This window comes from Somniosus microcephalus, chromosome 4, assembly GCF_052327205.1.
Source record: "Somniosus microcephalus isolate GS21.2 chromosome 4, FLI_Smic_1.0, whole genome shotgun sequence".
Lineage (NCBI taxonomy): Eukaryota > Metazoa > Chordata > Chondrichthyes > Squaliformes > Somniosidae > Somniosus > Somniosus microcephalus.
In genome coordinates this window covers 283,800,680-283,828,551 of record NC_140990.1, presented here as the reverse complement: position 1 = coordinate 283,828,551, position 27,872 = coordinate 283,800,680, and the positions used below count along the sequence as shown (strand labels likewise).

The 27,872-nt window shown below is 46.0% G+C and overlaps 1 protein-coding gene across 2 annotated transcripts in view; it reads left to right on the top strand.

Annotated features, from left to right (window-relative positions):
• The window catches only part of dpp10 (dipeptidyl-peptidase 10 (non-functional)), a 1,285,183-nt gene that overhangs the window by 1,152,590 nt on the left and 104,721 nt on the right, over positions 1 to 27,872 (top strand). For both annotated transcript variants that reach the window (XM_085986567.1, XM_085986568.1), the window contains 2 exons: positions 6,638 to 6,676; positions 11,110 to 11,217. In XM_085986567.1, coding sequence (XP_085842693.1) covers positions 6,638 to 6,676; positions 11,110 to 11,217 — 147 coding nt within the window. The remainder of the gene's footprint in view (positions 1 to 6,637; positions 6,677 to 11,109; positions 11,218 to 27,872) is intronic.

Sequence of the window (27,872 nt, the reverse complement as noted above, 5' to 3'; positions counted from 1 at the left end):
AACACCCATTTCTCCAATGCAAAGGTTTTCCTGGTTCTCTTGCCGCTTTTACTTTGCGCCACGATTTCTGACACTCCTCAATGGGGTTGGTGGGAGAAGAGCTGGGTCTGCACTGCAGTTGGGGTAAGCACATCGTTCCGGTGCAAAGAGATGTTCCTGCCACCCACCTCATTTTCTTTGATGATTACTCACTGAGCACCCTGATGCAGAGGTGCCCAGACAAACATGGTGCTGTTATATGTCCCCAATTAGGTGGCAGGAGTCCTGGAGCAGGCCAAACACACAAGGGTAAGTAAAATAGCCAAGATTTAAACCTTCCTCCCCACCCCCGCCCAACCGCCCAAATGCCTACATATAATCAAAGCTTTATGTCTGGTGATCTCCAGGGGTGGCCCTCTCCTGGGCCATGTTAACGGACTAGGGAATAAATGTTGGTATTTCAGGTGTGCTGCTCCTGTCCAGTGCCAGGGCTAAGGTTGTGGTGGAGGCCGGGGGGGTGACAGGAAAATCTTCTCTACTAAGTCTAAGGGCCTAACTTAATAATTCTACTCACATAAGGAAGTCCAGCTTTCCCTCTGGCTAAGCAAGTCATGGTTTTTATCTCAGCTGACTTGGCTTTCTTTAAGAGTCTTGTCTCTCCCTGATATAAACCACAGGAGTAAGGACCCCAAACAACGGAATTTTGTGGTCATCATTGAGAACAGCTGAACAAGGCTTTGTGATAATGGCAGGTCTACTAAGAGAATATCTAAAACTAAACTAAAACAAGTGTAAGATTATTCACTCACCATCGCTATATGCTATCTATGGGACTTGTTTTACTTGGGGTCAATATGTGACTCAGTCAGAAAAAGATGACCAGTCCAAATTAGATTAAGTGAAAACCGCCTTAAGTAGAAAATTAACCTGATAAGGCTTAGCAAAATGTTTTAATTGGTTAAATATACTGAACAATTTTATGTCCTCTGGCACTGACAATTGTAGAATTCATAGCATGGATATTAACAGGGGTGGGTTACATAAGCGGGAGCGGAGTTTCAGAAGTGAATCCCGGAAGTCTGAGTTTCGCCGCATGGTCTAGAGTTTTAACTGCACAGTGTGCATCTTTTGGCCCTGACAGGTTCCTGTCAGGAAGGCAGCCTGATTTAAAGGCTTGGCTTCCAGTCAGCTGGGGAGCACTCTGGAGGAGGCCGCAGGACCAGGTGGGCCCAATCCCTGACCAAGGGGTGGGTCCGATCCCCGACCAAGGGGTGGGGTCCGATCCCCAACCAAGGGGTGGGCTGCGATCCCCGACCAAGGGGTGGGCTGCGATCCCCGACCAAGGGGTGGGGTCCGATCCCCGGCCAAGGGGTGGGGTCCGATCCCCGACCAAGGGGTGGGGTCCGATTCCGGACCAAGGGGTGGGTCCGATCCCCGACCAAGGGATGGGCTCCGATCCCCGACCAAGGGGTGGGGTCCGACCCCCGACCAAGGGGTGGGGTCCGACCCCCGACCAAGGGGTGGGGTCCGATCCCCGACCAAGGGGTGGGGTCGATCCCCGACAAAACCCTGAGCCCCTTACACCTCACCCAGCTTGCCTGGGATACCTGGTTACTGGCTTGGCTCGATCGCTTCGCTCAGCAGCTTCTTCCTCTGGTACTTCTTGTTAAATCGATCTTGGTGGAGCGAGGAAGCGAGAGAGAAAGAATGGTAGAAAAGAATCTATCTTTTATAATAGTCTGGCTACCCCTATCTTTCCCGACAATCTGTAAAATCCTTTTGTTTCTAAGCACTCCGGTTCTTAATCAGTGATGGGTCGTCCTCGGACCCATGAGTATTCCGTGATTGGATTAATGGCCCTAAGTCTGGGACATATCTTTCGGTCTCTGTGTTGGGAAAAAAACTGGCTCCTTTTCGGCTGGCTGAGGCCAGTGGGTTCATTGTTCTGCTTCTCTTCTGAGATGGAGGTGAGAAGTGCTCTTGCATATTAGAGTGGCCTTTTAATAAGTTCAAGTTCAATGGCCCCCTTCCTTTTTCCAGGACTGTTGGGCGAACCCATACATACTGGATGACTGACAGTTCTTTTGTCACAGCCAACCGCCATGCGTTCTCTGGAGTTTTAACAAACCAGCCCCCCATGCATTTGCACAGGGCGATCCCACCACAGGGCGAACACCCTCAGCCCATAAAGTCCACAAAAATATTCTCGACTGAGTCCATCTCTTCACCGACCAAGGGGTGGGTTACGATACTGGGGGGGGGTTTGTGATTCCCAGTCCCAGCGGGAGTCTGATCCTGGACCCGGGTGGAGGTGGGTGGCCCAATCCCTGACCCCAGAGGTCTTTGTATGGGATGGGGGGTAGCTTGTTGGGTTAGGGGGAAGCACTCCTGTTCTTTCTGGCCCACAAGCAGTTCTGTAAAGGCACTTACCTTCTCCCCAAAGCTGTCCTCACCTCCCTTCAGCTGTCGGGTGTCCCTAGGTTAAAGCAGAGGCTGCCAGCCTAATTAAAATATTTAAATGGCCAACCCACCTCCTGGGAGCAGGTTGGCTGCCTTCCCCTTGTCCTGCCTCGATTAAGTGGGCGGGTTGGGTTGGGTTCTAGATTTTTTAAGTTTTAACCTCTGCACCCGACCGCAGCCCACCCATATTTGGGTGTTGAAATCCAGTCCCATGTGTCCCATGAACATTTTTTATGACTTCCTTGTATTTTTACTCATTTTCTTTCTGTGCCTGAACTGACAACTGCAGCATCAAGGGTGGAAACAGGTCCTGCTCCTAGACTACTGCCAATGCGACTTATAGTCACCCGCCAAGCTGCACCCCCAGCTTCACACCCCTTCCCCTTGCTGGCAGCTACAGCAGCCTCTGTTCAGTACCTCCCTACTCAATATAGCTCAGATCAGGAAACCTATGCATAAAATTGTTAATTCTTTCTGTTACATCTTTGCACATCTTAGCCCCATAAACTGTCAATCATATTAAAAATGGATTCATAATCTGGGCTGGCACCAAACTATAGTCAAGTCTGTGTGACAATGTTGAGGTGCCTGATGCAGTGAACAAAGCCTAATCCAAACTGTTAATATACCATATCCTTGTAGAATATGTGTGATTACTCATGTTGTTAAGTGGTAAATATTCCTTCTTTACAGTTTAAAATAAAGATACAAACATATGTGTTACTAGCTGGAGTGCCCGGCGGTGCCAAGGGTTTTTTGAGGGCATGTTGTTGTTGGAAAAGAGAGAGACTGGGGGGAGAAGAGAGAGACTGGGGGGAGACGAGAGAGACGGGGGGGAAGAGAGAGAGAGAGACTGCTGGATTTAGTTCGGGATTAGCCTGGAGAGAGAGGGGGGGAAGGAGCGCCTCAGGCCTGGCCCGATCGACCCCTGCGAAGGAAGGAAGAAGGCGAGCTCTCCCTCCCTGTCCCACCCCCTCACTCTTTCCCACCCTCACCCTCTCTCCCTGCCCCTGTCTCTCACTGCTTTTCTCTCTCTCCCTCCCTCCCCTCTCCTCTCCCTCCCTGCCCCTCTCCTCGCCCCTCTCCCTCTCTCCCCTCTCCCTCCTTCCCTCCCTCCTCCCCACTCCCTCCCTCCCTCCCCCTGTCTCTCCCTCCTTTCCGGTACCAGAGTTAGTCCGACATCGGGAGGCCGGGTGCCCATCGCTCCGAAGCGAGCCCGGGGTTCCTCATCGTTAACGCGGCGGGCCTTTGGACCTGGTTGGCCGGGTGGCAGACGAATGCCTTTCGCTGCGGTGGGGGGGGAGAGAGAGACGCTGCCGCTCACCTGCTCGCTTCCCTCTTCCCCCGGGCTTTCGGGCTGCGCGGGGAAGAGAGAGAGAGAGACTGGGGGGGGGAGAGTGAGACGCCGCCGCTCACCTCGCTTCCCTCTTCCCCCGGGCTTTCGGGCTGCATGGGGGAGAGAGAGAGAGAGAGAGACTGGGGGGGGAGAGTGAGACGTCGCTGCTCACCTGCTCGTTTCCCTCTTCCCCCGGGCTTTCGGGCTGCGCGGGGAAGAGAGAGAGAGAGACTGGGGGGGAGAGTGAGATGCCGCCGGTTGCCGGGGTAACCCTCCTCCCTCCTGAGCGGCTACAGGCTGTGAGAGAGGCCTGGGCCCAGTTGCTGGGGTAACCCTCCTCCCCCGCCCTCCTGAGCGGCTACAGGCTGTGAGAGAGGCCCGGGCCCGGTTGCCGGGGAAAACCTTCTTTCCCCCCCCCCCACCCCCGCCCTCCTGAGGGGCTACAGGCTGTGTGAGAGGCCCAGGTCCGGGCCCGATTGCCGGGGAAATCCTTCCCCACCTCAACTCGCTCCCAAAATCCCCTCCACACACACACAAAGTGGGAAAAATAAATCAAGAGTTAGGAATCAAGATGGCCGCCACTCACCTCAGCCCACACACGCAATGAAACGCCCCCTGTGACGCACCGATTGGTCAACCATCAGGTTAATCCCCTGTACGATTGGTCAACCATCACGTCACGCAACGCTAATGAGCAGAATGTTGCCGTTTTTTGAACCTTTTTTGTATACTGTCGGAACAATTTTTGTCTGACCAAAAAGTAAATATGCCTATTAGACTCCCCTAATGATAAGCTTTCTTTTGATATAACATATGTGTAGGTACTTTTGATTGTATAGCCGGACAAACAGACAGACAGACAAACAGACAAACAGACAGACAGACAAACAGACAAACAGACAAACAGACAGGAAGACAGAAAGACAGACGGACCAACCGTTTTATATATATATAGACTAGCTGGAGTGCCCGGCGGTGCCGAGGGTTTTTTTGAGGACATGTTGTTGTTGGAAGAGAGAGAGAGAGAGACTGGGGGGAGAAGAGAGAGACTGGGGGGGGAGAGACCAACTGGGGGGAAGAGAGAGAGAGAGCGACTGGGGGGAAGAGAGAGACTGGGGGGGAGAGAGAGACTGGGGGGGGAGAGAGCGACTGGGGGGAAGAGAGAGAGAGAGAGACTGGGGGGGAGAGAGAGAGAGGGAAAGAGAGAGGGGGAGGGATAGAGAGAGAGAGAGAGAGACTGGGGGAGAAGAGAGAGATGGGGGGGAAGAGAGAGAGAGAGACTGCTGGATTTAGTTCGGGATTAGCCTGGAGAGAGAGGAGGGGAAGGCCTCAGGCCTGGCCCGATGGACCCCTGCGAAGGAAGGAAGGAAGGAAGAAGGCAAGCTCTCCCTCCCTCTCCCACCCCCTCATTCTTTCCCTCCCTCACCCTCTCTCTCTCCCTCCCCCTGTCTCTCCCTGCTTTACTCTCTCTCCCTCCCTCCCTGCCCCTCTCCTCACCCCTCTCCCTCCCTCCCCTCTCCCTCCCTCCCTCCCTCCCCCTGTCTCTCCCTCCTTTCCAGTACCAGAACGGAGTTAGTCCGACATCGGGAGGCCGGGTGGCCATCGCTCCGAAGCGATCCCAGGGTCCCTCATTGTTAACGCGGCGGGCCTTTGGACCCGGTTGGCCGGGCGGCAGACAAACAAACGCCTTCCGCTGCGATGGGGGGAGAGAGAGACACCGCCGCTCACCTGCTCGCTTCCCTCTTCCCCCGGGCTTTCGAGCTGCGCGGGGAAGAGAGAATGAGACGCCGCCGCTCAGCTGCTCGCTTCCCTCTTCCCCCGGGCTTTGGGGCTGCGCAGGGAAGAGAGAGAGAGAGACTGGGGGGGGGGGGGAGAGTGAGACGCCGCAGCTCACCTGCTCGCTTCCCTCTTCTCCCGGGCTTTCGGGCTGCGCGCGGAAGAGAGAGAGAGAGACTGGGGGGGAGAGTGAGACGTTGCCGGGGTAACCCTCCTCCCTCCCCCCCCCCCTCCTGAGCGGCTACAGGCTGTGAGAGAGGCCCGAGCCCGGTTGCTGGGGAAACCTTTCCCCACCTCAACTCGCTCCCAAAATCCCCTCCACACACACACAAAGTGGGAAAAATAAATCAAGAGTTAGGAATCAAGATGGCGGCCACTTACCTCAGCTCAGAAGGATTAGGCCTGCCCACACACGCAATGAAATGCCCCCCATGACGCACCAATTGGTCAACCATCAGGTTAATCCCCTGTACGATTGGTCAACCATCACGTCACTCAACGCTAATGAGCGGAATGTTGCCGTTTTTTGAACCTTTTTTGTATACTGGCAGAACAATTTTTGTCTGACCAAAAAGTAAATATGCCTATTAGAGTCCCCTAATGATAAGCTTTCTTTTGATATAACATATGTGTAGGTACGCTCTATAACTTTTGATTGTATAGCCAGACAGACAGACAGACAGAAAGACAAACAGACAGAAAGACAAACAGACAGACAGAAAGACAGACGGACCAACCGGTTTATATATATAGATAAATCTCATCATTCATCAAGAAACTACTCATTAAATAACTCTGGACGGCCAGCTGGTGGCGCCGTCCAAGGAGTATAAATACTGGGGCATCGGCCCCAGCTTGCCAGGGACATTTTGTAAGACAAGGAACTAGTGAAGTACAACTAGACTTCCATGTTCTGAAACAAGTTGATTAAAGCCTTGCTTTATGCTCAAACCAAGTGCGTAGTGAGTTTTATTACGTCAATATGCATATCTTATGTTATGTACTTTACACGGCCCAGTGACTGATGGATTATTGATTGTGTTTAGCATGCCTTTTCATTTTACTCCTTTTCTGTTACCATTTTAGAAACATGAGGCAGTGTCTGAACTCTGGCTTTCTAAACAGGTAAGGAAAACCATTGACTAAAATTAATTCATCATAAAATCACAGTTAATGTGGATAAATCATCAAATTGACATTAAAGAAGATAAAATATCCAATAAAAACTGGCCAGTAATGTGATACAACGCAGTAACACAATTGTAGAAAAGCAAAATACTGTGGATGCTGGAAATCTGAAATAAAAACAGAAAATGCTGGAAATACCCAGCAGGTCAGGCAGCGTCTGTGGAGAGAGAAACAGAGTTAATGTTTCAGGTCGATGACCTTTCGTTAGAGATGAACATTAGAGAGAAATGTTAACTCTGTTTCTCTCTCCACAGATGCTGTCTGACCTGCTGAGTATTTCCAGCATTTTCTGTTTTTATTTTAGTAACACAGTTGTGTTCTGCTTATAGGAGCATAAGAATTACTAGGCAAAAAAAGACCAGGGTCCATCTAGTTTGACTTCTACCATCCTGTAGTCATGTGATACAATGATAATGGAGTTATTCACTAATCATAACAATCAATCTCTATCAATGAATCTACAACAGACCTAGACACGAGGCGAGGAAAACCCCTTTCTTTGGGTTTGGGAATGATAGGTGCAAAGTCACCTGTTCCTCCCAAGTATGCTACACTTACCATATATCATGTCACTTATATACTGTATCCCAAAATACTAGTTCTTGAAAGAAATCTAATTTGCATTTGGCAGAAACTGGGCGGAACAGGAGTTAACATTGAGTGTCTCTTTTTCCATGATCCTATACCTTCCAGATATTACTGGCAGGCAGTTGAGGCATCTGCTTGATATTGTTTAAGCTATTTTCTATCATTGTTTTTACACTTATCAGATTTTATGTACAAAAACAATTTGTTTAGAAATGGCTGTTGGATAATTACAAAGATAGAAGAGGTGATAACGCCTTAAAGAGTTTACACTGGTTAAACTCTGACTGATAAATGAATAATTAATGAGACTGGCATCTGCAGTGGTGAGTGCTGGACTCCAGACTACATTTAAAAGAAAATTATCCTTATCATTATACATTCAACAGATCTGGCTTCACAAAAGTGGATTCATCTGCAAACTGTTTATTCAATGTTACACGATGCTGGTTTTTATTTTAAATATATAATTATTATGGCCTGACAGCTGCTGAAACCCTCATCCATGCCTTTGTTACCTCTAGACTTGACTATTCCAACACACTCCTGGCTGGCCTCCCACATTCTACCCTACATAAACTTGAGGTCATCCAAAACTTGGCTGCCCATGTCTTAACCCGCACCAAGTCCCGTTCGCCCATCACCCCTGTGCTCCCTGACCTACATTGGCTCCCGGTTAAGCAGCGCCTCGATTTCAAAATTCTCATCCTTGTTTTCAAATCCTTCTATGGCCTCGCCCCTTCCTATCTCTGTAATCTCCTTCAGCCCCACAAAGCCCCGAGATATCTGCGCTCCTCTAATTCTGCCATTTTGAAGATCCCTGATTATAATCACTCAAACATTGGTGGCCGTGCCTTCTGTTGCCTAGGCCCTAAGCTCTGGAATTCCCTGCCTAAACCTGTCTGCCCCACTACCTCTCTTTCCTCGTTTAAGACGCTCCTTAAAATCTACCTCTTTGACCAAGCTTTTTGGTCACCTGCCCTAATTTATCCTTATGTGGATCGGTGTCAATTTTTTTTTTTCTTAAAATACTCCTGTGCAGCACCTTGGGGCATTTTACTATGTTAAAGGCGCTATATAAATACAAGTTGTTGTTGTTGTTGTTGTTGTAAATAAAATGTTGCAGCAATTGAGTCTTTTGTAGCACCATTCTTTCAATCAAAAAGTCTGACGAGTGTTTCTGTAAGCAGACTGTGTCCCTTACAATCAACGGGTAATTTTAGCTTTTAATTGCTGGGCAAAAAACGTGCAATAGCAAATCAGCTGCCTGTTTTACAACCCCCACCCGATTTTCTTTTTTCTTGCACTTAATGGAAAGCAAAATCGAGCGCCATCTAAAATGGGCGGCCCATTTCCTATCACTTGTTTTCCACCTGGCGATAAAAGTTAAAATGAACCCTTCCACTGGGTATAACAATTACCCCAGTTTGCAGTTTATCCCTTTCAACCTTCAGACTTTATCCATTTTTTTTAAAAACAATCAGTCCAGCAATAATTCCAAAGCTTCATTCTGTTGCACCTCCATGGTACAGGTAAAGTTGCAGTATCTTGAATTGTCAGCGTCTCTTCTGTGTGGTACGTAGGCCAAATGTTTACACAGCTCTTGCACTGGGCCAAGCAGAATTGAAAACTCACAGCCAAACCTGTGACATTTATATGTTTGATTCCTTCGAAGTAAATCAAACAAATTCAACAGCCTTGCCATCTTAGAAAACAGTATTCACCACCCACAGCTCTCAAGCAGAGCAGCCAGACTATTTTAACACAAACAAAAATTGCGCTGATGTCTAACATGATACAGTGACATCATATATTGTATACTCTCCAGACAGCTGAACTGGATGGGATGCTACATAAAGAAACATTCCATTTAGCACTTTACAATTAACTAATTGATCTAATTTCCTCAGAGGAGCAAAGCCAAGTGATCCTCCAGACACAACACTTCCCATTTTCATTCCCTCATTTGGAAAGAATTTGAAAGGACTTTATTTATGTATTAAAAATATTTGTATATATAATCAAACATAATGGCTGAATAAGAGGTACTTTGTTAAGGAATACATGGTTCTTTTATTTTGGGTTTATATGTGCATATATAGTGACTTCTGCATGACATATTAGGACCATAAAACAAAAGCAAAATACTGCGGATGCTGGAAATCTGAAATAAAAACAGAAAATGCTGGAAATACTCAGCAGGTCAGGCAGCATCTGTGGAGAGAGAAACAGAGTTAACCTTTCAGGTCGATTACCTTTTGTCAGAACTGACAAAAGTTAGAGATGTAACAGATTTTAAACAAGTACAGAGGCAAGGGAAGGGGGGAGGGGAGGAAAGGACTAAAGGGAAGGTCTGTGATACGGTGGAAGTTACACCTAATGCCTTCGGGTCTAACTTTTAATGGGAAATTTAACAGCGTACTTACTGGGGAAGAGCCAAAGTTTTCATCAGTTTCAATGACGTGGCTGATTACATAGGTTGCCGGCTCTGTGGGTGGTGGGGGCACAGCGTAGCCTGTTTTGGAGCTGTCAGTGACTGACCGCAACTTCGGGATTTCCGCGTGCATCTGCGCATGCGCCAAATACCGAAGGTGCGGTCAGTTTCAAAGGCGGTATGATAGCAAACGCTGCCAGTTCGCCGTTACCCCGACTGCAAATTCTGGGCCATAGTATAGGGGCATAGTGGTTAGCACTGTTGCCTCACAGCGCCAGGGACCCGGGTTCAAATCCGGCCTCGGGTGACTGTCTGTGTGGAGTTTGCACATTCTCCCCGTGTTTGCGTGGGTTTCCTCCGGGTGCTCCGGTTTCCTCCCACAGTCCAAAGATGTGCAGGTTAGGTTGATTGGCTATGATAAAATTGACCCTTAGTGTTAGGGGAATTAAATACGTGGGGTTACGGGGATTGGGTGGGATATGTGTCGGTGCAGGCTCGATGGGCCGAAATGGCCTTTATCTGCACTGTGGGGTTTCTGTGATTCTGTGATAGTATACAAAAGCAAGGAAGTTATGGCAAACCTTCTTTATAAATCACTGCTTAGGCTCCAGCTAGAGTAATGTATCCAATTCAGGGCACTGCATTTTAAGAACCATGTCAAGGCCTTGGAGAGGGTGCAAAGGAGATTTACTAGAATGGTACCAGAGATGAGGGACTTCAGTTATGTGGAGAGACTAGAGAAGCTGTGATTGTTCTCCTTAGGACAGAGAAATTTAAGGAGAGATTTAATAGAGGTGTTCAAAATTATGAGGAGTAGATCGGGAGAAACTGATTCCACTGACAGAAGAGTCGGTAACCAGAGGATACAGATTTAAGATAATTTGAAAAAGAACCAGGGCGAAAATGAGGAAAAGAAATTTCTATGCACTGAGTTGTTATAAACTGGAATACACTGCCTGAAAGGGTGGAGGAAGCAGATTCAATAGTAACTTTATTTGGACATATATTGGAAAAGGAAAAGTTTGCAGGGTTTTTGGAAAGAGCGGGGTTGTGGGACAAATTGGATAGCTCTACCAAAGAGCCAGCATGGGCACAATGAACCAAATGCCCTCTTTCTGTGTTGTATGAATATGAATAGAATTAGTAACTTTCATGCAGTTTCTTGAGAAATCTAACACCTGGATCATATTAACCTGATCTGTGGAAACTAAAAGACAGTAACTGATGGCTCCAGAGTAATGTATTGACATTGGATGATTTTAGAAAGGTAAATTAATTTTGATTTTTTAGACCTTTTAATCATTTATATTTTTTCAATTATGTTATTGTTGAATTTTTCTATTTTTTTTAGAATGAGGAACCAGTGTTCTCAAAGGATGGCAGCAAGTTTTTTATGACTGTGCCTGTAAAACAAGGTGGTCGTGGAGAATTCCATCACATTGCTATGTTCACTCTTCAGGTGAGATATTGTAAATTGTGCTTCATAGTTAGAACCTGTTCTGTTTATTCAGAAGACAGCACAAAATACAGGTGACAAGACTCCAGATGGTATTGCTTTTTGTCTGTCAAATCAACCTCATCATCATTAATTAACTGCAAGCGATATTGCAGCCTTGGAATACCAATTATTTTCACACTTGTTCTTGTTAACTGTTCCAAGTTTTGATTGATGTCAGTTAAGAGACGAAAGATGAAAAGTAACAATTACAGGAAAAATCCTGCAGTTGGCCAGTCATTTGATTATAGGAAAATCAGTCGTAGGATTGATCTCGTTTTCTGCATTCATCAAGCTTTTACAAAGCTTGGTATCGTTGTGCGTAATTGAATTTTATAAGCTGCAGTAAAGATTTTCTTTAAGATATTACTGCAATACTGAGTCTTTGGTTAGTGCAACATAAACATAATGTTTAATCATCGTAACTGAGAAAATCTATTCTTAAACTCTCTAACTTAATGCGTATGGACTTTTCTTTAGCAACTAAAACCACTAAAATGATTAACAGCTATCAATTTCAATATTGTAGGTCTATTACAAGATTAATTTAAATTTACCTTTAGAAAGATTAATCCTAAGCTGAACCCATTATTCAGGTAAGTCAGGTGGGGCCTGACCTTAAAGGGCACTGCCTCTAAACAGCACTGTCTTCATGTAATAATGGAAAATGTATTTAAACCTGTCATTGCGCACTTGCTCGTGGCGTCATCATGATGAAACTAACACAAAATGCCACAGATCTTTCTTCTCTAAGGCTCAAATCCAGCCCCCAAAAATGGGATGAATGCTGATTGTAGAGTACCTATGTGGAATGAGTTTGGGCAGCCTCAATCCAATTCTTATACTCATATAGTACTAAAATGCCCCTAATTTGGTACTACAGGAAACTTTCGATTTACCGGCACCTAAATAACCGGAAATCTCGGTTAACCGGCAAAATTCAGGAGTAGGTTTTACTTCATATTTATTTGCCTTCTTCCATCTGTGCTGTGCAAGGGTGTGGCTGCAGCTGTTGCTAAGCTACAGAGACGCTTGAAACTTGAGGCCATTGTTCTACAGTTGTTGCTAAGCAACGGGGTTTGTTGCTTTATACGGAGCTGTCAGCTCTCCCTATCTTTTACTATAGCGTTCGGTTATCTGGAATTTTTGATGAACCAGCACCACGTCGGTCCCGTCCGTGCCAGATAAAAAAAAGTTTCCTGTAATTGGCACTAAATTGACAATTTCACTCAGAGCCCATGGGGTAGCTGGTGCTGGAAATGGAAAAGAACATAAGAACATAAGAAATATGAGCAGGAGTAAGCCATTCGACCCTTCGCACCTGCTCCACCATTCAATGAGATTATGGCTAATCTTCTGCCTCAACTCCATTCACTGGCCCTATCGCCATATCCCTTGATGCCTTTGCTAGTCAGAAATCTATCGACTTCTGTTTTGACTATACCCAATGACTGAGCCTCCACAGCCCTCTGGGGTAGAGAATTCCAAAGATTCACCACCCTCTGTGTGAAGAAATTTCTTCTCATCTCAGTCCTGAATGGCCTACGCTTGATCCTGAGGCTGTGGCCCCTGGTTCTAGACTCCCCAGCCAAAATGTCACATTACTGCAGTACAAGGTATTCTTTTGAGAATTGAGCTGAAACATATGGTTCTGACATGGTAGGAGAGGTTTCAAGAGCTGAATTTTCTGGGCAGGTGCTGTTCAGGGGGTAATGTGTCTACAATGCACCAGAAATGTGCTTTGTGCAGGGAAGTAATGGAACACCGGGGTTTCTGACTGGCCCTCATTATAATAAAGAGGAGGGACTTCAAGCACTACTGGTGGTGCTCTATTGGATGCAGGGCCAGTGATGACAGGAAGATCAGCAGCGCTTTGGGGGAGAAATTCCCCTCCTTTGTGCCTCCCGTGGGGGGAGCTAATGGGGCACAAAGGCCTTTTCGCCCGGCCGTGGCGCTGACCGCGCCTCCCGCCAAATTCCGCGGGAGGTTAGCCGCGGCGCTACTGGGTTGCGGCCTGATCTCATGCGCCAGGAGATCATGGCGTGATCTCCGGTCGCATCGCCACGGTAGCGCCCCGGCACAAAAATTCCCCCTCCGCCCCCTGCAGCAGCGCCGGGCGATGGCAGTGACTGCTGCAGGGGACACAAGCAGGGCGGCCGGCCACTAGCGGGGCGGAAGTTAAAGGTGAGCTGGCCGGCCACCCTGAAAAACATTTTTTTGAGAAACATTTTTTTGCTCCGGACGCGGGGTCTGTGCCGTGATTGGTCAGCCCGGCGCACTGCTTGATTGCACAGCACCCCAACTCCGCGGTGCTGCAGGTAAGTTTTTTTTTTAAACTGCAGAGTTCACAACGTGGGGGCTCTTCCCTTTGAACCGTCTTATGCTGTGAACAGAGGAAGTTAAGGAACAGAGATGGGGACACAGTCAGTCAGGTTTCTTAAGAGAAAACTGCAAGGGCTTTCTTTTTTTTCATTTATGGGATGTGGGCATCGCTGGCAAGGCCAGCATTTAATGCCCATCCTTAATTGCCCTTGAGAAGGTGTTGCTGAGCTGCTTTCTTGAACCACTGCAGTCTCTGTGCTGAAGGTACTCCCACAGTGCTGTTAGGGAGGGATTTCCAGGATTTTGACCCAGTGACAATGAAGGAACAGCGATATATATCCAAGTCAGGATGGTGTGTGACTTGGAGGTGGTGGTGCTCCCATGCGCCTGCTGCCCTTCTCCTTCTAGGTGGTAGAGGTCGTGGGTTTGCGAGGTGCTGTCGAAGAAGCCTTGGCGAGTTGCTGCAGTGCATCTTGTAGATGGTACACACTGCAGCCACGGTACACCGGTGGTGGAGGGAGTGAATGTTTAAGGGAGTGGATGGGGTGCCAATCAAGCAGGCTGCTTTGTCCTTCACTAAGACTAAGAGGTTAAAAGTCATCTTGTTAAAGTCAAATAAAATGGTGCACTGATGTTGAGAAATGGGGCGTGTTCTTTATTTTGTTTTATTATGCGAAAACAAGTACAGGCCGGACGGGTTGCACCTCAACAGAACCGGAGCCAACGTCCTTACGAGGGGGTTACTAGTGCTGTTGGGGAGGGTTTAAACTAATTTGACAGGGGGATGGGCACCAGGATGTAGCATTAGAAAGGAGAACAAAGTGCACAAATGATGGGGACAGTCAGATAGCACTAGATTAAGAAATAGTACGGTATTAGGTGGGGTCAGACGAAGAAAGAAAAGAAGGTCTAAGACAGGTTTACATGGCATGTGTGTCAATGCACGGAGCATGGTAAATAGCCACGTGGGAATATGATGTCAAGGCGATAACGGAAACCTGGCTCAAAAAAGTACAGGATTAGGTTTTAAATATTCCTGGATATAATATGTTCAGGAAAGATAGGGAAGGAAAAAAAGAGGTGGGGTGGCAGTATTGGTTAAGGAGAATGTTACAGTGCTGGAGGGGTCAAGGAGCGATCTGGGGGCAATTTTGCCAGCCCTGGGGAGGCGGGCATGGAGGCGGGACTGCTGAGAAAATGGCAGAATCTGGGGGCAGGTACCCATCCCGCCCCCAACCCACCTCCGTGCCATCTTCCCAGTGCTGGGAGCTGCCTCCTCGAGGCGGAAAGGGGATTAATGCTAATTAACGGCCTGTTAACAGGCAGTTTTTTTGATAATCCCTATTTTGCCACTTAAAGTGTGGGCTTCCCGACGGCTCCGAACCTCGCCAGGGTCAGCGAGGCAAGTCGTGGGTCTGCGGGGGTCGGAGGGGCCGAGATGTCCGGTATGCAGGTGAGTGATGGGTGCAAGTGTGCAGAGGTAAGTGTGTGAGGTGAGTCTTAAGTGTTTTAAAAGCTTTACTTACCTTGCTTCTTCCTCCAGGCTTCCACCCTTCAGGCCTCGGGAGTCCCTCATCTCACCGGCAGAGAAAGCAGAATGGCTGCTGCATTCTCAAATGCATCAGCCTTCTGCTTTCTGCTCAGGAGAGATCTCTAAGTAAGCCTGTGTCCCAGGTCCCAGGATTGTCAGTATTTGACAGCTTCACAGAGCTCTCAAACGATGACAAGTCATCTGTCAAAAGTTCTTGACAGATGAAACGTCACTCGCTGACATCACCAGTAACCGGCTTTCCCTTAACATAAGAACATAAGAAATAGGAGCAGGAATAGGTCACTTGGCCCCTCGAGCCTGCTCTGCCATTCAGTGGCTGATCTTGGGCTCAAAGCCACTTCCCCGCCCGCTCCCCATAACCCTTCACTCTCTTATCTTGCAAAAATTTGTCTATCTCCACCTTAAATGTATTTAATGACTCAGCCTCCACAGCTCTCTGGGGCAGAGAATTCCACAGATTTACGACCCTCTGAGAGAAGAAATTCCTCCTCATCCCAGTTCTAAAAGGGCGGCCCTTTATTCTAAATCTGTGCCCCCGCGTTCTAGATTTCCCCACAAGGGGAAAAATCCGCTCTGCATCTACCTTGTCGTGCCCCCTCAGTACCTTATATGTTTCAATAAGATCACCTCTCATTCTTCTAAATTCCAATGAGTATAGGCCCAGCCTGCTCAACCTTTCCTCATAAGTCAACCCCCTCATCTCTGGAATTAATCTAGTGAATCGTCTCTGAACTGCCTCCAATGCTAGTATATCCTTCCTTAAATAAGGAGACCAAAACTGTACACAGTGCTCAAGGTATGGTCTCACCAATACCCTGTACAGTTGTAGCAGGACTTCCCTGCTTTTATACTCCAACCCCTTCGAAATAAAGGCCAACATTCCATTTGCCTTTTTGATTACTTGCTGTACCTGCTTGCTAACTTTTTGTGTTTCATGCACAAGGACCCCCATTTTGTAATCTCTCTCCATTTAAATAATAATTTGCTTTTTTATTTTTCCTGCCAAAGTGTACAACCTCACACTTTCCCACATTATACTCCATCTGCCAAATGTATGCCCACTCACTTAGCCTGTCTATATCCCTTTGCAGGTTCTTTGAGACCTCTGCACAAATTGCTTTCCCACCCATCTTTGTATCATCCACAAACTTGGCTACATTACACTCGGTCCCTTCATCCAAGTCATTAATGTAGATTGTAAATAGTTGAGGCCCCAGCACCAATCCCTGTGCCACCCCACTAGTTACCGTTTGCCAACCAGAAATGACGTAGAAACATAGAAGATAGGAGCAGCAGTAGGCCATTCAGCCCCTCGAGCCTGTTCCGCCATTTAATGAGATGCTGGCTGATCATTCAAATTCAGTACCCTGTCCCTGCTTTCTCCCCATATCCCTTGATCCCTTTAGCCTTAAGAAATATATCTAACTCCTTCTTAAATATATTTAATAAGTTGGCCCCAACTGCCTTCTGTGGTAGAGAATTCCACAGGTTCACCACTCTCTGGGTGAAGAAATTCCTCCTCATCTCAGCCCTAAATGGCTTACCCCTTATCCTTAGACTGTGACCCCTGGTTCTGGACTCCCCCGCCATCGGGAACATCCTTCTTGCATTAAGTCTGTCCAGTCCTGTTAGAATTTTATAAGTTTCAATGAGATCCCCTCTCATTCTTCTAAACTCTAGTGAATATAAGCCTAATCAACTCAATCTCTCTTCCTACGTCATTCCTGCCATCCCAGGTATCAGTCTGGTGAATCTTCGCTGCAGTCCCTCCATGGCAAGAACATCCTTCCTCAGATAAGGCGACCAAAACTGCACACAATACTCAAGGTGTGGTCTCACCAAGGCCCTGTACAACTGCAGCAAGACATCCTTGCTCCTGTACTCGAATCCTCTCGCTATGAAGGCCAACATACCATTTGCCTTCTTAACCGCCTGCTGCACCTGCATGCTTACCTTCAGCGACTGGTGCACAAGGACACCCAGGTCTCATTGCACTTCCCCTTTTCACAATCTATTGCCGTTCAGATAATAATCTGTCTTCCTGATTTTGCCACCAAAGTGGATAACCTCGAATTTATCCACATTATACTGCATCTGCCATGCATCTGCCCAATCACCCAACCTATCCAAATCATACTGGAGTTTCTCAGCATCCTCCTCTCAGCACACATGCCCACCCAGCTTTGTGTCGTCTGCAAACTTGGAGATATTAGATCTAGTTCTCTTGTCTAGATCATTAATATATATTGTGAATAGCTGGGGTCCTAGCACCGATCCCTGTGGTACCTCACTAGTCACTGCCTGCCACTCGGAAAAAGACTGGTTTATTCCTACTCTTTGCTTCCTGTCTGCCAACCAGTTCTCTATCCAAGTTAGTACCTTACCCCCAATCCCATGTGCTTTAACTTTGCATGCCAATCTCTTATGCAGGACCTTATCGAAAGCCTTCTGAAAGTCCAAATACACCACATCCACTGGTTCTCCCTTAACTATTCTACCAGTTACATCCTCAAAAAACTCCAGTAGATTAGTCAAGCATGATTTACCTTTTGTAAATCCGTGTTGACTTTGTCCAATCCTATCACTGTTTTCCAAGTGCTCTGCTATTACATCTTTTATAATGGACTCTAGCATTTTCCCACTGCCGATGTCAGGCTTACTGGTCTATAATTCCCCATTTTCTCTCTACCAACTTTTTTAAATAGTGGGGTTACATTAGCTACCCTCTAATCCATGAGAACTATTCCAGAGTCTATAGAATTTTGGAAGATGACCAGCAATGCATCTACTATTTCTAGGGCCACTTCCTTAAGTACCCTAGGATGTAGATTATCAGGCCCTGGGGATTTATTGGCCTTCAATCCCGTCAATTTCCCTAACATCATTTCTCTACAAATACTGATTTCATTCAATTCCTCCCTCTCATTAGACCCTATGTTCCCCGAAATCTCTGAAAGGTTATTTGTGTCCTCCTTTGTGAAGACAGAACCAAAGTATATATTTAATTGGTCTGCCATTTCTTTGTTCCCCATTATAAATTCCCCTGATTCTGACTGCAAGGGACCTACGCTTGACTTCACCAATCTTTTTCTCTTCACATATCTATAAAAGCTTTTACAGTCAGTTTTTATGTTCCCTGCAAGCTTACTCTAATATTCTATTTTCCCCCTCTTAATTAATCCCTTTGTCCTCCTTTGCTGAATCCTAAACTGCTCCCAATCCTCAGTTTTGCTGCTTTTTCTGGTCAATTTATACGTCCTCTCCTTGGATCTTATGCTATCCCTAATTTCCCTTGTTAGCCATGGTTGAGTCACCTTTTTTGTTTTATTTTTATGCCAAACAGGGATGAACAAATTCTGTTGTTCATCCATGTGATCTTTAAATGTTTGCCATTGCCTATCCACCGTCAACCCTTTAAGTAATGTTCCCCAATCCATCCTAGCCAACTCGCGCCTCATACCATCATAGTTTCCCTTATTTAAATTCAGGACCCTAGTCTCTGAGTCAACTACTTCACTCTCCATCTTAATGAAGAATTCTATCATATTATGATTGCTCCTCCCCAAGGGGCTTCGCACAACAACATTGCTAATTAATCCTTTCTCATTACATAATACCTTGTCATCTTTTAGTCCCATTATTTTACCAAGTACTATTTCCTTAGTGATAGTGATTGTCTTTAGTTCCCCCCTCCCTGTGGCCCCTTGATTATCCATTATTGGGATGTTGTTAGTGTCTTCTACCATGAAGACGGATACAAAATATTTGTTCAGAGTCTCTGCTATTTCCCCGTGGCCCATTATTAATTCCCCAGTCTCATCCTCTAAGGGACCAATGTTTACTTTAGCTACCCGCTTCCTTTTTATATACCTGTAGAAGCTCTTACTACCTGTTTCAATGTTTCTTGCCAGTTTACTCTCATAATTCATCTTCTCGCTCATTTTTTTAGTCATCCTTTGCTGGTTTTTAAAAATTTCCCAATCCTCTGGTCTCCCACCAATCTTGGCAACATTGCATGCCTTCGTTTTCAATTTGATACCATCCTTTACTTCCTTAGTTAGCCACAGATGGTGCTCCCTTCTCTTAAAATCTTTCTTTCTCACTGGAATATATTTTTGTTGCGAGTTATGTAATATCTCCTTAAATGTCCGTCACTGCATTTCAACTGTAATTGGCCTGCTAAGCCCGCTGGGTGGGCTTAACAAGATCAATCAAGGGAAAATAGCATGGGTTGGCCGGACGTTGATGGAGGTGGGACTAAAACCCGACAAGCAACAGTCCCGCCTCCATCACGTTCCCATTGGCAAAATCACTCCCAGAATCTACTTGGTTAGAGTTAAGAAATAATAGAGGTGCAACTAACTACTAAGGGCATTCTATAGGCCACCAACTAGTGGGATAGATATAGAGGAGAAAATTTGCAGGGAAATAACAGAGAGATGCAAGAACTATAAAGTAGTAATAATGGGGGACTTCAATTATGCTAATACAGACTGGGATAGTAATAGTGTAAAGGGCAGAGAGGGGGAAGAATTTCTGAAGTGTGTTCAGGAGAACGTTCTTGAACAGTACGTTGCCGGCCCAATGAGGAAGGAGGTATTGATGGATCCGGTTCTGGGGAATGAGGTGGGTCAAATGGAGCAAGTGTCAGTAGGGGAACATTTAAGGAACAGTGATAATAGTATCATAAGGTTTAGATTAGCTATGGAAAAGGACAGGGAGCAATCTAGAGTAAAAATACTTAATTGGAGGAAGGCAAATTCCAGTGGGTTGAGAACGGATCTGGCCCAGGCAAATTGGAATCAAAGATTGGCAGGCAAAACTGTAATCGACCAAAGGGCTGCCTTTAAAGAGGAGATGGTTCGGGTACAGTCGAGGTACATTCCCACAAGGGGGAAAGATAGGGCAACTAAAGCCAGAGCTCCCTGGATGACGAAAGAGATAGAGTAAGATGAAGCAAAAAACGAGTGCCCCATATGACAGATGTCAGGTTGAGAATACAAGTGAGAATCAGGCTGAATAGAGAAAGCTCAGAGGAGAAGTGAAAAAGAAAATAAGAGGGGCAAAGAGAGAGTATGGGAATAGATTAGCAGCTAACCTAAAAAGGGGATTCAAACATCTTCTATAGGCATATTAAATAATAAATGGGTGGTAAGAGGGGGGTGGGGCTGATTAAGGACTAAAATGGAGAACTATGCATGGAGGCAGAGGGCATGGTTGAGGTACTAATTGAGTACTTTGCATCTGTCTTTACCAAGAAAGAAGAAGCTGCCAAAGTCATAGTGAAAGAGAAGGTGGTGGAGATACTGAATGAGATAAGATTTGATAAAGAGGAGGTACTAGAAAGGATGTCTGAACTTAAAGTCACCAGGACCAGATGGGATGCTGAGGGAAGTTAAGGAGGAAATCGCGGAGGTACTGGCCATAATCTTCCAATCCTCCTTGGATATGGGGGTGGTGTCAGAGGACTGGAGAATTGCAAAGATTACACCCTTGTTCAGAAAAGAATGCAAGGATAAACCCAGCAACTATCGGCCAGTCAATTTAACTTCGGTAGTGGGGAAGCATTTGGAAACGATAATCCGGGAAAAAGTTAACAGTCACTTGGACAAGTGTGGATTCATTAAGGAAAGCCAGCATGGATTTGTTAAAGGCAAATCATGTTTAACTAACTTGATTGAGTTTTTTGACGAGGGCAATGCGGTTGACATGGTGTATATGGACTTCCAAAAGGCATTTGATAAGGTGCCAGATAATAGGCTTGCCAGCAAAGTTGAAGCCCATGGAATCAAAGGGACAGTGGCAGTGTTGATACAAAATTGGCTATGTGACAGGAAACAGAGAGGAGCGGTGAACGGTTGTTTTTTGGACAGGAGGAAGGTATACAGTGGTGTTCCCCAGGGGTCAGTACTAGGACTACTGCATTATTTGATATATATTAATGACCTGGACTTGGGCGTACAGGGCACAATTTCAAAATTTGCAGGTGAATATAGTGAACAGTGAGGAGGATAGTGATAGATTTCAAGAAGACATAGACAGGCTGGTGAAATGGGCAGACACGTGGCAGATGAACTTTAACGCAGAATAGTGCAAAGTGATACATTTTGGTAGGAAGAATGAGGAAAGACAATATAAAGTAAAGAGTACAATCCTAAAGTGGGTGCATGAACAGGGAGACCTGGGGGTATATGTGCACAAATCGTTGAAGGTGGCAGGGCAGGTTGAGAAAATGGTTAAAAAACATACGGGATACTGGGCTTCATAATTAGAGGCATAGCGTATTAAAGCAAGGAAATTATGATGAACCCTTATAAAACACTGGTTCGGCCTCAACTGGAGTATTGTGTCCAATTCTGGGCACCGCACTTTAGGAAGGATGTGAAGGCCTTAGAGAGGGTGCAGAAAAGATTTACGAGAATGATTCCAGGGATGAGAGATTTCAGTTGCGTGGATAGACTAGAGAAGCTAAGGTTGTTCTCCTTAGAGCAGAGAAGGTTGAGAGGAGATTTGATAGAGCTATTCAAACTCATGAGGGGTCTAGACAGAGTAGATAGAGAGAAACTGTTCCCACTGACGGAAGGGTCGAGAACCACAGATTCAAGGTGATTGGCAAAAGAACCAAAGGTGACATGAGGAAAAACTTTTTTACGCAGCGAGTGGTTAGGATCTGGAATGCAGTGCCTGAAAGGGTGGTGGAGGCAGACTCAATCATGGCTTTCAAAAGGGAATTGGATAAGTACCTGAAAGGAAAAAATTTGCAGGGCTACGGGAAAAGGGCAGGGGAGTGGGACAAGCTGAAGTGCTCTTGCAGAGAGCCGACACAGGCTTGACGAGCCGAATGGCCTTCTTCTGTGCTGTAACCATTCAATGATCCTAAGTTGTACTGATTGCACTAAGTGTGTTTGATCTTAATATTGTTATGTATCTTCATCTCACTGAAATACAGCACCTTATCAATTAGTATCAGGCCTCATCTTACCCAATGTTTTTTCAACCTGCTTTTGTAAAGATCGGAGAGGCGAATGAGGGCACTTGCGAAAGTTGTGAATATCCAGTTCAGGTCACAAGGAAGTACTATTATTATACTATTTCCCGCCACCGCTCCCCAGCCCCCCCACCCCGGCGGCAACTCTGTCATACAATTAAATATAGGGCAGTGTGAGTAAACTCCTACAAAAGTAAGATGCTCAAACCACTTAGAGAGTGACTAACGCCACTCAACTCAAGAGGATATCTGTGGCAGACCCAAATTCATAACTAGAATAAGATTGCAGGAATAGGAGGAGGGTGTTGATTTGACGGTGAGGCTTGCTACTTTATTGCTGGTGACACAGAGTAGTTGAATCGTCGGTAAATGAGGGATTATTCCTTTGTAAATAGTTGTTAGTGGCTCATAAAGTCTTTGGCATATGATTTTAGAAACTGCCAAGGGGGCTTGTAGTTGCAAGCCTCCTATTGCAGAAGGAGAGTGGCATAATAGTGAATACAGTCTCTGTTACTAAGTGTAAAGAATTCTCCAACAGGCACAGAAGCAGCAAAACCATCCATTTTTATTCAAAAAGTCAAAAATAAAGATTTTTTTTTGACAAAAGCAGCTTGTCTCTTAACATAGCTAACACCAAAACAGCAGCTCTGGAAGCTTAATACCATTTTTTTGACGGGGGGGGGAACATTTTGTCCCTAAACTGTACTCTGCACTGGAGCAGGAAAGCTGTGTCCAGAAGTCTCTGACATTCATTTACATGCAATTTACATTGCTACGCCCTCTTCAGCCACAGTAAGGTGCAACCACCTGGAAAGCTGTACAGGAAATTTTGCTGCAGAAAAAGGAATTCCGCCTATTTTTACTGTGCACAGCATTCATTTTTCAATGTGCAATTAAAAGGCTCAGAGGCCATTAGAAATAGTTAGTATGATTTTAGAAACAACATCTCGTGCTTCTGTGTTATTCACTGGAGGGTTACATTTAGAATATTGGCCTGGATTTTGCAGTCAGTGGCAAAGGAATGGCGCTCGCCGCTGACCTCGAGAAAAGAGGCCCACAATGTCTTAGTGGGCTTGAGAGCGCAGACTTCCTCTTTTCCAATGTCAGTTTAAATTTGGCGCCTTCTACAGGGGATCTGTTGGGTCCATGAACAAGATAGGCAGCAGGAAGACTGATCAACCAATCAGATTGAAGAATTCTTACAGACGGCAAAGCAGTAAGTACAAAGCAGGAAATATAAATTACATGTAATTCATTGTACAGAAAGCAAAATAAAGATTGGGACATGCACATGGATTAAGGGAGTAACTTACATAGCAAAACACAGACTTTGAAAATAATTTAAAATTTTTCTTTTACATATGCAACATTTAAATTTTCTTCTGAGGGAATGAGACTCCACTTATAAAATTAATTTTTCAGGGCCAAAGAGGTTGTTCGGCGGTAATTATGACATAATACGCTGTTAAAAGCTCAGTTACTCCTGATTGAACAACACTTAAGTTTTTCATTGATCTTTACAGTGCGAATAGTGGGTAATTAGTTTATGTTCATGTCAAATCAGTGATTCTGTGTTGATTCCATAGGTAAAGAATACAACAGCGCACCCTGTGGAGGAGCAGGGTATCGCTGACAGCAACTTCTGGATTTCTGCGTTTAACTGCGCATGTGCGGACGTCAGAAGTTGCTGTCAAACTACTAATGGAAATTCCAGGCCAATATCTGCAATTTTGGGTAATCTACCTCCAAAAGGGCACTGCTGTATGGGAGAGAGTTCAGAAATGAGTGACATGGATGATTCGAGGGCTTGGAGCTCTAGGCTATGATAACAGATTTCCAGAACTGAACATATTGCCATTGGAGAAACAAAGATTAAGCGATGACATGAGTGCTCAATTGTAACATGACGTGTAAAAGCTGCCCTAAAGGGTAACTTCTATTTGATTTTGTCTCATGCATTGATCACATGAAATACATTTTGCTACAAGTCAATTGTTTTAAATTATTCTCCCCACCTGTCTTTCCATGGTATATATTCTGAAGGATTTAATACCTTGATAAGGCATCATTTAACCCATTTTATACTATGCAGAGTATTGACAGTGCAGCTAATAAAACAATATAATTTAAAACTTTTTTTTACTGTTTCCAGGTAACAATGTATTGGGTTCCAAAAAGATGGGAAGACAATAGTTGCAGCTATTATATTGTATTACATGAGGTCATTTTCTTCCTGTTTCATCTCTGGAGTTCTGTCACGGTAATGCTAAAGTGTAGCAGAAGCCCAATTAAGTTGAAGTATTAATATTAATGCAGTAATGTAAAATGGTGGTTTGTACATCTGGGCAGAATAAGTGAAACCATGCTTGAGGTTATAGTAAGCAGCCTGTGTCTACGAGGCATCTGCCTCAATCCAAGCTGATCTGACACTGAATTCTAATGTGAATGTCCTATTCTGTGTGTTAAGAGCGCACTGTGGAAGGGAGTTAATGAGCACAGCATCAGGCACCTATGGTCTCGCTAATTCTGTGACTTCAGTCTACACTCACCCTTTTTAATCTCCAGATGTCTGAGGGGCAGGCTCCATAATTTGTGTACAAAAAAGCACCAGAAAAGTGTTTTATGTGTGATTCTAGTCCCACACCAATGTGGTTGAGTCTTATTTGCCCTCTGAAGTGGCCTAACAAGCCATTCAGTTGTAAGAAGGTGCCTTCTCAGGGCAACTTGGGGTGGTCAATAAATGTTAGCCTTGCCAGTAACGCCCACATCCCGAGAATGAATAAAAAAAATGCTCATAGCTGCATCAGTGAATGGAGGTACTCTTTGTAGGAGCTGTGCCGTCTTATAGAATCATAGAATGGTTACAGCACAGAAGAAGGCTATTCGGCCCATTGAGTTCATGCCAGCTCTCTGCAAGAGCACTTCAGCTAGTCCCACTCCCCCGCCCTTTCTCCGTAGCCCTGCAAATTCTTTTCCTTCAGCTACGTATCCAATTCCCGTTTGAAAGCCACGATTGAATCTGCCTCCACCACCCTCTCAGGCAGTGCATTCCAGATCCTAACTACTCGCTGTGTAAAAAAGTTTTTCCTCATGTCGCCTTTGGTTCTTCTGTCAATCACCTTAAATCTGTGTCCTCTAGTTCTCAACCCTTCTGCCAACTGATACAGTTTCTCTCTCTTCTCTGCCTAGACCCTTCATGATTTTGAACTCCTCTATCAAATTTCCTCTCAATCTTCTCTACTCTAAGGAGAAAAACCCCAGCTTCTCCACTCTAGCCATGTAACTGAAGTCCTTCATCCCTGGAACCATTCTTGTAAATCTTTTCTGCACCCTCTGTAAGGCCTTCACATCCTTCCTAAAGTGCGGTGCCTAGAATTGGACACAATACTCCAGTTGAGGCCGAACCAGTGTTTTGTAAAGGTTCATCATAACTTCCTTGCTTTTGTACTCTATGTTAAGTCTGTGTGTTCCAGTTATATTTAAGGTCAATTACTGACACAGACTACAAGAATAACTTTTCAATAGGTCTTTACTATTCGGAGGTTAGGGCTGTACTACCCAGCAAATTACTACACAGCACTTATATACCGGTGTGGTCACCACCGGTATTACCGTATACAGCAGCCAGAGAAAGTAGTACATCTCTTAAGGTGGAACAGGTTTAAGTTCTCTTAAGGTGGAACAAGTTACATACACCACACTCTATGCCTCTATTTATGAAGCCCATTATTCCGTATCACTTCACACTTTTCTGCTTTAAATTTCATCTGCCACGTGTCCACCCATTCCACCAGCCTGTCTATGTCCTCTTGAAGTCTATCGCTATCCTTCTTCTTCTTCTTAGGCAGTCTCTCGGAACCGAGGATGACTTGCTTCCACATTAAAAATGACTGATGAGCCCAATGCAGGACCGACAGTTACTGTCACAGGTGGGGCAGACGGTGGTTGAAGGGGCGGGTGGGTGGGGTGCTTGGTACGCTCCTTCCGCTGTTTGCGCTAGGCTTCCGCTTGCTCCCGATGAAGAGACTCGAGGTGTTCGGTGCCTTCCCTGATGCTTCTCCTCCACTTTGTGCAGTCTTGGGCTAGGGATTCCCAGGTGTCGGTGGGGATGTTGCCCTTTTTCAAGGCGGCTTTGAGGGTGTCCTTGAAGCATTTCCTCTGCCCACCTGGGGCTCTCTTGCCATGTCGGAGCTCCAAGTAGAGCACTTGTTTTGGGAGACTCGTATCGGGCATGCGGACGATGTGGCCCATCCATCGGAGCTGATCAAGCGTGGTCAAAGCTTCGATGCTGGGGATGTTGGCCTGAATGAGAACAATGACATTGGTGCGCCTATCCTGCCAATAGATTTGCAGGATCTTGCGGAGGCAGCGTTGGTGGTACCTCTCCAGTCCTTTGAGGTGCCTGCTGTACATGGTCATGTCTCTGAAGCATACAGGAGGGCGAGTATCAGTATTGCTCTGTAGACCATGAGCTTGGTGCCGGGTTTGAGGTCTTGGTCTTCAAACACTCTCTTCCTCAGGTGAGCGAAGGCTGCACTGGCACACTGAAGGCGGTGTTGGACTTCGTCATCGACGTCTGCCCTTGTTGACAGTAGGCTCCCAAGGTATGGAAAGTGGTCCACGTTGTCCAAGGCCTCGTCATGGATTTTGATAATCGAGGAGCAGTACTGTGTGGTGGGGGCAGGTTGGTAGAGGACCTTTGCCTTACGGATGTTTAGTGTAAGGCCCTTCTCTCGTATGCTTCAGTGAAGGTGTTGATGATGGTTTGGAGTTCGACCTCAGAGTGTGCGCTGACGCAAGCGTCGTCTGCATACTGTAATTCGATGACAGAGGATGAGACAACCTTGGATCTGGACTGGAGGCAACAGAGGTTGAACAGTTTCCCGTTTGTTCTGTAGTTTAGCTCTACTCCAGCGGGGAGCTTACTGAGGGTAAAATGGAGCATTGCAGCCAGGAAGATCGAGAAGAGCGTTGGTACGATGACACAGCCTTGCTTGACCCCGGTCCGTACGTGAATTGGGTCTGTGGTGGATCCGTTGGTCAGGATCACGGTTTGCATGTCGTCGTGAAGCAGGCGGAGGATGGTGACAAACTTTTGAGGGCAGCCGAATTTGAGGAGGACACTCCATAATCCCTCATGGTTGAGTGTCAAAGGCCTTTGTGAGGTCAAAGAAGGCCATGTACAGCGGTTGGTGCTGTTCCCTGCATTTCTCTTGTAGTTGACACGCAGTGATGGTCATGTCCATTGTGCCCCTTAGTGGGTGGAATCCGCATTGTGACTCTGGAAGGTGCTCTTCAGCCACTATGAGAAGGCGATTGAGGAGGATTCTTGCGATTGAGGAGGATTCTTGCAATGACTTTCCAGACAGCAGGGAGACTCCTCTGTAATTACCGCAATCGGATTTGTCACCTTTCTTGAAGATGGTCACGATTACGGCATCTCTGAGATTCCCTGGCATGCACTCCTCCTTCCAAATAAGAGAGGTGAGCTCATGTATTCACGCAAATAGTGCTTCTCTGCCATGCTTTAGTGCCTCGGCGGGGATTCCATCTGCTCCTGAGGTCTTGTTGTTCTTCAGTTGTCGGATGGCCTTTTCAACCTCATGCCGGGCTGGGCTTGTGCTGAGGTGGTGACGGGATGGAGTTGAGGACACTGGCATTGAAGACAAAGTCTCGGTTAAGGAGATCTTTGAAGTGCTCCTTCCAGCAGGCACTGACTGGCTCTCTGTCCTTGATGAGTACCTCACCGTTCTTGGC